General features: G+C 41.5%; 1 protein-coding gene across 1 annotated transcript; it reads left to right on the plus strand.

Annotated features, from left to right (window-relative positions):
* The first annotated feature begins 1,206 nt into the window (after positions 1-1,206).
* LOC122132591 (UDP-glucuronosyltransferase 2B1-like) lies at positions 1,207-5,621 on the plus strand. The gene is made up of 2 exons (XM_042707261.1): positions 1,207-1,960; positions 3,339-5,621. The coding sequence occupies exon 2, from the start codon at positions 3,343-3,345 to the stop codon at positions 4,942-4,944; it is 1,602 nt and encodes a 533-aa protein (XP_042563195.1). The 5' UTR covers positions 1,207-1,960; positions 3,339-3,342; the 3' UTR covers positions 4,945-5,621.
* The last annotated feature ends 6,383 nt before the right edge of the window (positions 5,622-12,004 follow it).

A 12,004-nucleotide genomic window follows, 5' to 3' on the forward strand; every position in this document is an offset into this window, starting at 1 on the left:
CCTACAAGATGCCCTGGTACACCTACCACTCAGTGGACGTAGTACTGTTCTTGCTTGCTGTAACACTCAGCTTCGTGTTCATAGTGGTTTATGGCATCAAAGTCTTTTGCTGCAGGGTTTGTTTGAGAAGAAAAATAAAACATGAGTAACTTCATGCTAATGCATTGTCATGTGTTACTGATCTTGCCCTACATTTTTATTTGAGAACAGTGTGTGTGTGAACAGCAATGTGTGTGAACAGCAGTGTGTGTGAACAGCAGTGTGTGTCAACAGCAGTGTGTGTGAACAGCAGTGTGTGTGAACAGCAGTGTGTGTGAACATCAGTGTGTGTGAACAGCAGTGTGTGTCAACAGCAGTGTGTGTGTGAACAGCAGTGTGTGTGTGAACAGCAGTGAGTGTGAACAGCAGTGTGTGTGTGAACAGCAGTGTGTGTGTGAACAGCAGTGTGAGTGTGAACAGCAGTGTGTGTGAACAGCAGTGTGTGTGTGAACAGCAGTGTGTGTGAACAGCAGTGTGTGTGAATAAAATACCATGCTGTCCTTTCCTTAGTATCCATGCAATGTGCCCATGTATATTGTATTTTGCATTCAACTTCAAGTGAACGGAGCCTCTCTGTTTAAGTCAAGAGTATTGTCTATGTGTTACAGTCTTACCCTTGCATCTCGCCACTGATCACAAAACAGTTCAAAATACATATAGTATTTTCTTAACGGTGTGTGGTACGCTGTAAATATGTTTAGAAGTCTCTATATAATATACTTAATGGTGTGTGGTGTAATGTAAATATGTGTAGAAATCCCCATATAAAGGATAGAAAACAATATGTAATTGCTTCATGGTGATATAATGTAAGCACTACGTGTTCCGAACAGCTCACCGTGACAATGCATTTCTCATACATCCAAAGTTCCCTTCACACTGCCTGCAAAATGACTCAGGTCTGCACTCTAGTGGTGATACAAGGGACTTTCCATCTAGTCAGAGGTCTACACATGCAGCTACAGTTTTTGTCATCAAAAACATAATGAGGGAATCTAATGTATTCACCACTATAATTAACCCATCTATTATACCTTGGAGCACAGCAATTGCCCCAAAAAAGTCCTGATAGGACAACTGTACTCCTTAAAATAAGCAGGGGTGTTTCTGCATGGGGACCAAATCCCCCCCCCCCCCCCCTCTCCAATCATAGATATTGGGGGGGGGGGTTCTCGTGGAATTGTCGTTGCTGTTGAGTAACGTATTCAGCTGTCCTCAGGGGCCCACTTCCAGCTCGGGGTCCCAGGCTATTACTTGCTTTGACTTTCGTGTGGTGACACCCCTGAAAATAAGCCCTCACTGTAAGGTTGCTATTTTTTTTTTAAATGCCCACCTAAGAAGCTCTAACATGTGAGTAGGTCATATGTAATCCCATTAGCATTTTTAAAACTTGTGACACTCAATTTTGAGGAGCACTTTTAGCCACACAAAACAGCAGCCATTGAACTTGAGTGGACCTGAATGAACTTTGCTGAACCTGACGATTCAGATGGTGTAACTACAGGTCGTGGCACTCAGCGCAAACACGTAATGCTCCCTCTGTCCTCGCAGTCCTCCCAGTCATACTATTTCATATTGTTCAACCACTGTAGAACCATCATCTACATACACGCATACCTACAATCTCCATCTACATGGAAATCACATCCTCTCGTTAGAGTTTTAAAACACAATCTCTCATTCAGGGGAAATGTACTGTGTTTCTTTAAGAACAAATGACCCAGGTTATCATACAGAGTACTTTGAACTCTAAAGGATTAAAGGCACCTCACAGCCATGCCGGAGCTGGCCAAACCCTAACAGCCACGCTGGAGCCAGCCACACTGGCAGAGATAAAGACCTTCCAGGCTGCGTGAACTACTATTTGTATTATCTGATTACAACGGAGGATCATTTCAGCCTGATTGGTCACTTAATCCGGGTGAGGTCTATGTCAGTATATCAGAGAGAGAGAGAGAGTGAGAGAGTGAGAGAGAGAGAGAGAGAGAGAGAGAGTGAGAGAGAGAGAGAGAGAGAGAGAGAGAGGAGTGTTGATTGTTGGTTGTAATCCGGGTGAGGTCTATGTCAGTATATCAGAGAGAGAGAGAGAGTGAGAGAGAGAGAGAGAGAGAGAGAGAGAGAGAGAGAGAGGAGTGTTGATTGTTGGTTGTAATCCGGGTGAGGTCTATGTCAGTATATCAGAGAGAGAGAGAGAGAGAGAGAGAGAGAGAGAGGAGTATTGATTGTTGGTTGTAATCCGGGGTGAGGTCTATGTCAGTATATCAGAGAGAGAGAGCGAGAGAGAGAGAGAGAGAGAGAGAGAGAGAGAGAGAGAGGAGTGTTGATTGTTGGTTGTAATCCGGGTGAGGTCTATGTCAGTATATCAGAGAGAGAGAGAGAAAGAGAGAGCGAGGAGTGTTGATTGTTGGTTGTAATCCGGGTGAGGTCTATGTCAGTATATCAGAGAGAGATAGAGAGAGAGAGAGAGAAAGAGAGAGAGTGAGGAGTGTTGATTGTTGGTTGTAATCCGGGTGAGGTCTATGTCAGTATATCAGAGAGAGAGAGAGAGAGAGAGAGAGAAAGAGAGAGAGAGAGGAGTGTTGATTGTTGGTTGTAATCCGGGTGAGGTCTATGTCAGTATATTTCTTGATGTAACCTGATTTGGTTGGCATAACACTAACCTTACATGCCTTGATATGAGTGTATTTGTCATGTATGTATTTTTCATACCTTTGCTGTAACTGAAGCACTAGGGTGGACATGCAAAGATCCTGACAAAAACTATACAACAACAGCATGAATATCTCCTACGAACATATATTTGTATTACACAACTTTTCTCTAAATATGCTAACTGTAGAAGATATTAATAGACACTGAATGTATTAATACATTAATAAAGTAAAGTGCGTTTGCTAGGGCAATAGCTACAGCACTCTGACTGTTGAAACACTAGTTCAGTTATGCAAATCACATGTAATGAAACCTTAATGATAAATAAAATGGTAATATATACAGATATGTGCCATTTTCACAGACATACTCTGGCTAATGCATATGTCATAAATATTTATAGTTTATCTGACTAATTGTTTATAACTCAGAAATAAACTTGAATTTCCATACTATATATTAGTCATCATGTGGTGAAATGTATTTTCCCTCATTTATTCTTTTCATTGTGAACCTCATACTGTCTTCCCTAACGCCCAGCAGGATTTACTGTAGATCTTCCACACCCTTCGCAGTCGTCCTGCCAAATGTCCGTCATTCGCGCAGACTGACCTATATATCAAGCTAACGTATTTTTTCCCCCACAGAAATATGTCTGCGCATTTCTATCGGAATCTCCTCCCATCTTTCTTCCTCGCGATGATCCTCTACTTGTCGGGCCCGGGGTGTCAGGGAGGGAAGGTGCTGGTGGTTCCGCTGGAGGGAAGCCACTGGGTGAACATGGACATCCTCCTCAGGGCTCTACACAACCAGGGACACTCCATCACAGTGGTGCGGTCCACCAAGAGCTGGTACATCAAAGAGGACTCTCCCTACTACGACTCAATCACGGTGCCTGTCGCTGAAGGCTTTGACGAGGAATTCATAAAGTCAATCCTGCGAAAACTGTTTGACATAGAGAGGGGAAAAAGTTCGGCCATTAATTTCATAAGTCTGCAACTCCAGGTGTTAGAGTTTGTGCCGAAATCTGTCGATCAGGTGTGTCAAATGGCGACCGCCATGTTCGAAGACAAAGCCCTGATGAAGAGCCTGAACGAAAGTCAGTACGATCTTGTGCTCACAGACCCTGGGTGGGGAGCTGGTATCATGTTGGCTCACCACCTTCGGCTCCCCTTAGTCTACAACGTCCGATGGATCACGACGGGAGAGGGACACCTCACGTTAGCACCGTCGCCGATATCCTACATACCAATAACAGGCTCAGGGTTCTCGGACAAGATGACCTTCTCTGAGAGGGTTAGAAACGTGCTATTCTATTTGCTGCTAATGGTGCAAAACAATGTCATGGTTAAACCGCGGTACCAAGCGGTGTGTGATAAGTATTTGACACCAAAGGTTGATTACTTTGAACTACAGCAGACAGCTGATATTTGGCTGATGAGAGTCGACTTTGTGTTTGAGTTCCCACGCCCCACTATGCCTAACGTTGTTTACATGGGTGGGTTCCAGTGTAAGCCAGCAAAGCCCCTTCCTCAAGACCTGGAGGACTTTGTACAGAGCTCTGGAGAACATGGAGTCATTCTCATGTCTTTGGGGACATTTGTCAGTGAACTTCCAAGTGATATTACTGAAGACATAGCTGCTGCTTTTGCTGAGTTACCCCAGAAAGTCATTTGGAAGTACACTGGAGAAAGACCTTCGACCCTGGGCAACAACACCCTGCTGGTTGACTGGATGCCACAGAATGATATTCTGGGACACCCCAAAATAAAACTCTTTGTGGCCCATGGAGGAACAAATGGAGTGCAGGAAGCTCTTTATCATGGCGTTCCAGTTGTGGGTATACCTCTGTTCTTCGACCAGTATGACAACCTTCTCAGGCTGAAAGTAAGAGGTGGGGCAACAATCATTACAATTTCTATCATCAATAAAAACACCTTCCTCCAGGCTTTACAGGAAGTGCTCCATGAGCCGTCCTACAGGGAGAACATGCAGAGGCTCTCCAGGCTGCACAGAGACCAGCCAGTGAAGCCCCTGGACCGAGCCCTCTTCTGGATTGAGTTTGTAATGAGACACAAAGGTGCTGCTCACCTGCGCACAGAGTCCTACAAGATGCCCTGGTACGCCTACCACTCAGTGGACGTAGTACTGTTCTTACTTGCTGTGATGCTCTGTGTTGTCATGGTTTCCTTTGTTGTAATCAGATATACATGTTCTAAAGTATTTGGAATGAAGAAAATGAAACATGAATGATTTCCTAGCAGTGCCAGACCACAGGAATGTGATACATGTTTAAATGTTTACTTTTAATTTTTAAATGTTCAATATTTAAATGTTGACAGGTGGTCACTGAATAAACTGATGCAACCCTCATTAAGGTTTTGAAATCTTTAAAGAAAAAAATGAACATGGTTTAATATATTTATAGTATGTATTGTGAATGTTGGAATGAAAAAAAGAGATGTGAAATTAAGTAGAACTAGTAGAGCATATTAATGTCTTCAACTAAATCTGTGCTGAAAACTGAAACCCACAGAGACACTTTGACAACAATGGAACTATATTCACTAACATGTCTGAATTCATCATGAGGAAGATTTAAAGTGCATATTTACTATCATGTCTAATTCAGCAAGAGGAGGATTTAAAGTGCATATTCACTAACATTTAGGATTTAGACAAAGTCCAACTTATTAAGAAATTCAAAAGGAAAACAATCAAAACAATTCCACTTGAATAACAAAACAAAACATGAAGGGCTTAATGTTTGTATTTTATTCCCCTCAAGGAAATAGATAGCTCACAGGCCCAGATATCTAAGAAAGGTAATTGGCTATAATCTTATTTCATTTGACTGAGGTTCTCTCTCCTCTTATCTCTTCTCCAATTAAACACATGTATGTTGCCTCATGGGGATGACATCCAGGGGGGATTTTTTTTCTGCTCATTATTTTTGCTTTTCCTTTGGAATTCCGTAATACCCACACTTTCTTTCCTGACACTTGCCCTTGCATGTCCATACTGAGCATGCCTGAAAGAACCAACCTGCAGGCGTGAACACACTCATGAATCTTGCTCTATATTATGATTGACAAAAAAGGGAAAACTTCCAAATGTCAAGTTTTTATCTGTGACTGTATAAACAAGAGGATGTTTGTCCTGTGCGTATGTGTGACTGTGAGTGTGTGTGTGTGTGTGTGTGTGTGTGTGTGTGAGAGAGAGGGTGTGTGTGTGTGTGTGTGTGTGTGTGTGTGTGTGTGTGTGAGGGTCAAAGAGAGAGAGAGAGAGAGATAGAGAGCAAGCACTAGCATGTGTGAGTGTGACATGAATGTGAGTGAGATAGAATGTGTGTATGTGTGTTTGAGTGTCTCTGAGAGAGAGAGAGAGCACTAGCATGTGTGTGAGTGTGACATGAATGTGAGTGAGATAGAATGTGTGTATGTGTGTTTGAGTGTCTGAGAGAGAGAGAGAGAGAGAGAGAGAGAGAGAGAGAGAGAGAGCACTAGCATGTGTGTGAGTGTGACATGAATGTGAGTGAGATAGAATGTGTGTATGTGTGTTTGAGTGTGTAATGGTTCTACAGCGGTCCCCACAAGAGAACACGTTTCCCTGGCCTAACACAACTCCTCAGCTTGATGTACCTGATGTCAGAAAAGCTCATCTTTGGGTGGCTACCCAAGACATTTAGCAGTTGCACCTTCACCTTTATTAGGGTGACCAGACGTCCTCTTTTACCCGGGCATGTCCTCTTTTTGAGACCTAAAAAATGCGTCCGGCAGGGATTCCAAAATCTGTGTTGCTTTTCTCTGGGTCTTTCACAAACTAGTATTTATGAAAAGTGGCTGCCTGTTAGTATCTCTATGGTAACACACCCGTGATCTAAGATGAATTATTCTAAAGATTCCGGAGTACCTTATGCAATTTATACCCTCGAAATGGCAAACCTATCTCTGTCATGGTTTTTATTATTTTGTGGAAGGAAAATCTATAACACAATGATATGCTTATCCTACATAAACTATGGAAACTATTACAAATCCATTCAATTAAATGAATAATTTCTTATTTTCGTTGGTATTGTTGTCATATACAGATATGCAATGATGATTGCTGGGTAATATATATATTTTGTTGTCCAATGTCAAGTCTCTATTTGATCATGTGACGAGACGATACGATATAGCTAATTTAGGCGCAAAATCTGAACGTCAAGACCGACAGGCTGACTGAGCACAGCCAGAGGCAAAGCACACATGCAAGCCTAACGATGCCTTTCAAACATAAAGGTGGTGATGCATGATAGGCTTTTTCAATGGACAGGATAGCCAGCCCATTCAGCCTCTCCTACCCAAGCTGCCCCTCAGGTAGGTCTTTTGGAAAAGGATCATTCGGCTGTTGCCACTGTCACAGATGTCAGAAACAACAGCAGGGCAGTGCACACCTTACCGAAGGTGGATGTTACGGAGTGATAATCCACAATCAGCCTCTTGGCAAATTGGGAGACTGAGGACTGCTGAGCAATCTGCTCTAGAACAGGCCCTGCATGATAGGAGTTGTGCAAGAAACGCTATTGCTATGTCCCTGTTGTAGTGGTCAGACAGATGTTTTGCCTTGTCATAGCTGATGACCACTACAACAGGGACATAGCAATAACGTCTCCTGCACAGCTGCTATAATTCAAGCTGCCGTGCACCTATTTAACAGGTTGTTATAATTGCGGAGTCAGGTCGCCGCCGAGCGCCTGTTTGATTGTGTATGTGTTTTTCAGATGTGGGTAAACTGCTGTGTGTGCAACAAATCGTGCTTTTCATCAGTGTTTTTAAAGAACCTGTAACACATTGTTGGTAATATATATTGTTAGAAAATGAATATTAAGAAGTTAATATTAATGAGACAGAGACCAGCTTTATCTTTTGCAAAAGGGGAGAGATGACACGAACAAGATCATGCACATGACTCCAAAGTGCAGCTGGGCGCAGCCAGCTTTTATACAAGTGCTGGTGTGGTTTCAACCACAACTGGCCTTTAGCTCAGAATATGTCTCGCACAAGCATGAAATCAGTATGTGTTTATTGCAGCAAGAGCGTTTCACAGAACACATTCTTTCAGCATTACACTTGTGTCTCTTACACAAGCATACAATGGATTATACATAATAACAACATAGGAAAGTTTAACTATCATATATATATGATGTAACTTCTGCGTTGTGTATTAATATATGTGACCCGTGGACAACAGTTGCTGAGATGGATGTTTATTTCTGTGAAAGCACACCAACAGACACACAGTTTGGTGAGCTACCGTATACTAGCTCCACTGTCAATGCTAGCCCCCACATGTAACAAAAGGAAAAACATATAAACAATATGTCAGAGGGATATTTCATATAAATAGTTCAGATGTATAATACATATAATAATAATAAGTTATAAGAAGATATATAAGAACCTAGATGACTATTTTTAAAGGCAATATTTATCAGATTGTTTATCCCACTAAACTCAACCACCTACCTCATTCCCAGCATATACCAAACAGGAAAGAGGAAGGGGGGAGAGAGGAACAAAACAGGGGGAGACAGGGGGGCTACCAGAGACCCCCAATACCAGTGTGCTTGTGATATCAAAGTAAAAGATTAAAAAGAAACTGAAATACAGGTAACAGACTATCTTGTGCAATTATTTCAAACTGCATTTCTAACCTGTTACATATATATATATATATTAGTGCTGTCAGTTTAACGCGTTATTAACGGCGTTAACGCAAACCCATTTTAACGCCGTAATTTTTTTAATCGCAAACTGTGTAGTAGGCTAACGTTACGGTTTGAGTGAATGGTGAGCGCGATACGGCGAAATGGATGATAAAAAACTTCTGAATGGAAAGTTTACTTTTAAAAGTTGTGTTGTGCAAAAGAAGCAAGCTTCACTGTGGTCTGAAAATGTCAACAGGCAGCTGGCTGAAAGCAAAGAAGTAGTAGGCTTACCTTTTATTGGTAACCTAACTGTTAAGGTTCATTGTTTCTGAAATAAGAGGCCTGACTGCTATGTTCCCAGCAAACTTAAAAAAAAGAAAATATTAAGCCATGGTTTAACTGCACTATAGGGTCCTTGTTTACCTGAAATGTGCACTTTATAATTTTATTTTGTACCGCCCTATTTGGCAATGTTGGTTTTCAATAAAATAAAACATTTGCATAAAGCAAGCCAATCCACTTTTCCATGTTGATATATTATTGAAATAAAAATAAAATGATGGAAAAAATAAATAAACGAAGGGACATTTAGAATAGATAAAAATTTGCCATTAATCGCGATTCATTTTGAGTTAACTATGACATAAATGCGATTAATCGCGATTAAATATTTTAATCGTTTGACAGCACTAATATATATATATATACGCCTAACGGTGTGTGTGTGTGTGTGTGTGTGCGCGCGCGCCTCTTAACTAGTAACTAGCATGCACTAGGGCCCTTCATAATAGCATGCACTGGGGCCTGTCGTAACTACCTTACGCCACTGTGCTATATACTATCCAACCCCCCCCCCCCCCCCCCCCACCCCCACCCCGTCTACGCTGAAGTGTCCTCTTTTTCACAAACTCAAATCTGGTCACCCTACCTTTATCCTACAATCCACTGACAAGCACAGGCCTCTTTGACAAATGTGTTATCTAACAAACTGACGCCGACCAAAGGTTTTTGTTAAAACTGCAGCATCAACATATCTGTGATAAGTGTCTTGCACCCCAAGGTAGATTTCTATGAGTTTCTGCAAGTGCAAAGTCAGCTTTGTGTTTGAATTCCTATATCACCACTATGTCCATTCATTGATATGTTATATGCCAAAATATGATAAGTGTGGTGTAGGGGTCTATTTATAACAAATATCTAGTATAATAGTGACGTAAATATTCTACTATTTACAAAGATCCTCTCTATCTACTGTCCTCCAGCACTGTCCTCCAGTCTGGGAAACGTGGGGTTAAACTTTCGTGTCGTGTGGAGTGGGTGTTCAAAGATCGTTTACATAACGATAATCACTTGCCTGCCGGGGTTATGGTTTGTCCTGCGACCGAGTGAATCCGTTTACTCCGAAGTAAGTAAGTAAGTCCTGTAAGCCTGAAACAGACCTCAAGGACGATGCAATATAATTGTTCTCGTTCGTCGTTTTAAGGTTGGGTTGTTTACCATGTTAGCTGCACCGATAAAAGTTATGTTTGTATTTTGTCTGTCAGCTCAGGAAATGGACATGAATCTTTCATTACATATAGCCCGTCCCACACTATTGTGCAATATGGGAAAATGTTGCGTGCTGTAGTCGAAAGTACACTTAGCCAGCGTCCACTTTTAATGGCAGTTTATTCTCGTGTTTATGTAGTGTGCGCGATGTTTTTTTTATGTTATCGCTTATGTTACGCTACCATGTTAATTGCACATCTGGGGGGTATTCAAAGTAGGCTTCGTGGTTAAGTGACAACCCTGGGTGTTAAACCTCCTAATAGAAGTGTTCTATGGCTTCATTCTCCGAGCAAAGCATAGCCCAAAGAGCTCTTATAATACGATGAGCCCACACTGTGTTTACATGCTGCTCACATGCTGAAGAGAGTGTGTCTGTGTGTGTGGTCACGCGTGCATGCGTGACTATGCCTATGACTGGGATTGGAAGGTGTCATTAAAGACTGCTGTTTCAGACTCAGCCCCTGCAGTCAAATCAAACTCTCCCTCCTCTTCCTTCCTGTACCTCTCCTTATCTTTCCTCCATTGCTATCTCCTCTAACTAGTACTTAACTCGCACTTACAGTAGTTACATTCCTGCACTTTTTATTTCTTATGTAAAGTAGTATTTATTGTTACACTAGGTCTCTATTTTCTCGTAGCTTGATCGTTCTCTTCTTTGTACGTCGCTTTGGATAAAAGCGTCTGCTAAATGACTAAATGTAAATGTGTTCAGGAGCTGTTTCAGCCAGCACAATGGCCTCCTAAGATGGTAGAGGGAGGTTGACGTAGTGATAAATGGAGAGTCCATGAGCCCTGGTCTTTCGACATATTGACATCCAGGGATGCATGCGTGACTGAGAGAGAAAGCGTTACACTCATGGCAGCATACTTATCATACTTTATGATATAACGATTTTTCTAATAAACAGATGATTATGGGATTCACGACTCCTGTGTGGTGTGTTTTAACCTGTGTTTTAATGTCTGGTGTGCCTAATTGAAGTCTAGTTTAATGTTATCTGGGTGAAACTCCCCGGGTGGCGTAGTCTGGCTATTTAGATAGAGCTGTGGGGCTCCCCCTTACAGCTCATATCACATGTACAACAGCTGTCATTTTTTTTAAATCTATTTTAATGAAGAGTAATTTATGAAAAGTAATACGTCTGAAAAGTGTATGACTGTAATATAAAGGTAGCTATATCAAATATCTTGTCAAAAAAGTATGCTATGCTTTGCTTTTTGCAAAGGTGTATTTAGTCTTACCGTCTTGTTTGGGCCAGCATAATGTATCTTTCGAAGTGTATTTGAGTTTGACCCTCTGTTGTCTTTGACGCTGACCCGATATTTTATTTGTATCTGATCTTAAGTAAGCCTACCGAATTATTGACTTTTGGTGGGAATTAAGAAGAGCCAATAAAGTGTATGGATACTGAGCAAAATTTCACGTGGAACGTTGATGGTGTCAACTTTTTCATACGTTTAGGCAAATAACCTAAATAACCAAGTAACCTGTGTCGTTTCTACGGAAATACGTGAGTGGCTCTAGTTTTGTGAAACTGAATTAGCCAACAAAGAGTTAACGTTTCATAACGTGACGGTGGCTTCAAAAGCACACGGCGCTTTTGGGAGAGAATTTTGACAGCATAAAGCAGGGCATGCATTTCAGTGAGCGCAGAGCAGCGCAGTGGCCTCACAGTCCTTGTTGTTAGATTAATGTCTTTATCATGCCAATCAAGGAAGTGTTCATTTTTCAGATGTTGGCACATCAGCGACATTTGCACTAAATAGACTTTCCCCTGATCTGAATTGTTCACTGACGTGTGAATATATTAAAGGTACGTTCTTTTATGCAAGATATTTGTCGGAAACGTGTCTCTGCAGCCTAGTCAAGGATATATGGACTTGTAAGCCGTTAGCTACACTTAGCCTACTTTATTTTTATAAGATTGTAGGCAATATAGGCTAAGACAATACAAAATAGAAGAATGGAATGAGCAACAGGTGAGATTGTATGGTCTACATGGAAGGATGAGAAAAAGTAATGGTACGTTGTCAATGGAAACGTTTTGTTTGTAGCTTCATGAGACG

Source organism: Clupea harengus, unplaced genomic scaffold (assembly GCF_900700415.2).
Source record: "Clupea harengus unplaced genomic scaffold, Ch_v2.0.2, whole genome shotgun sequence".
In the NCBI taxonomy this organism is placed as follows: Eukaryota; Metazoa; Chordata; class Actinopteri; order Clupeiformes; family Clupeidae; genus Clupea; species Clupea harengus.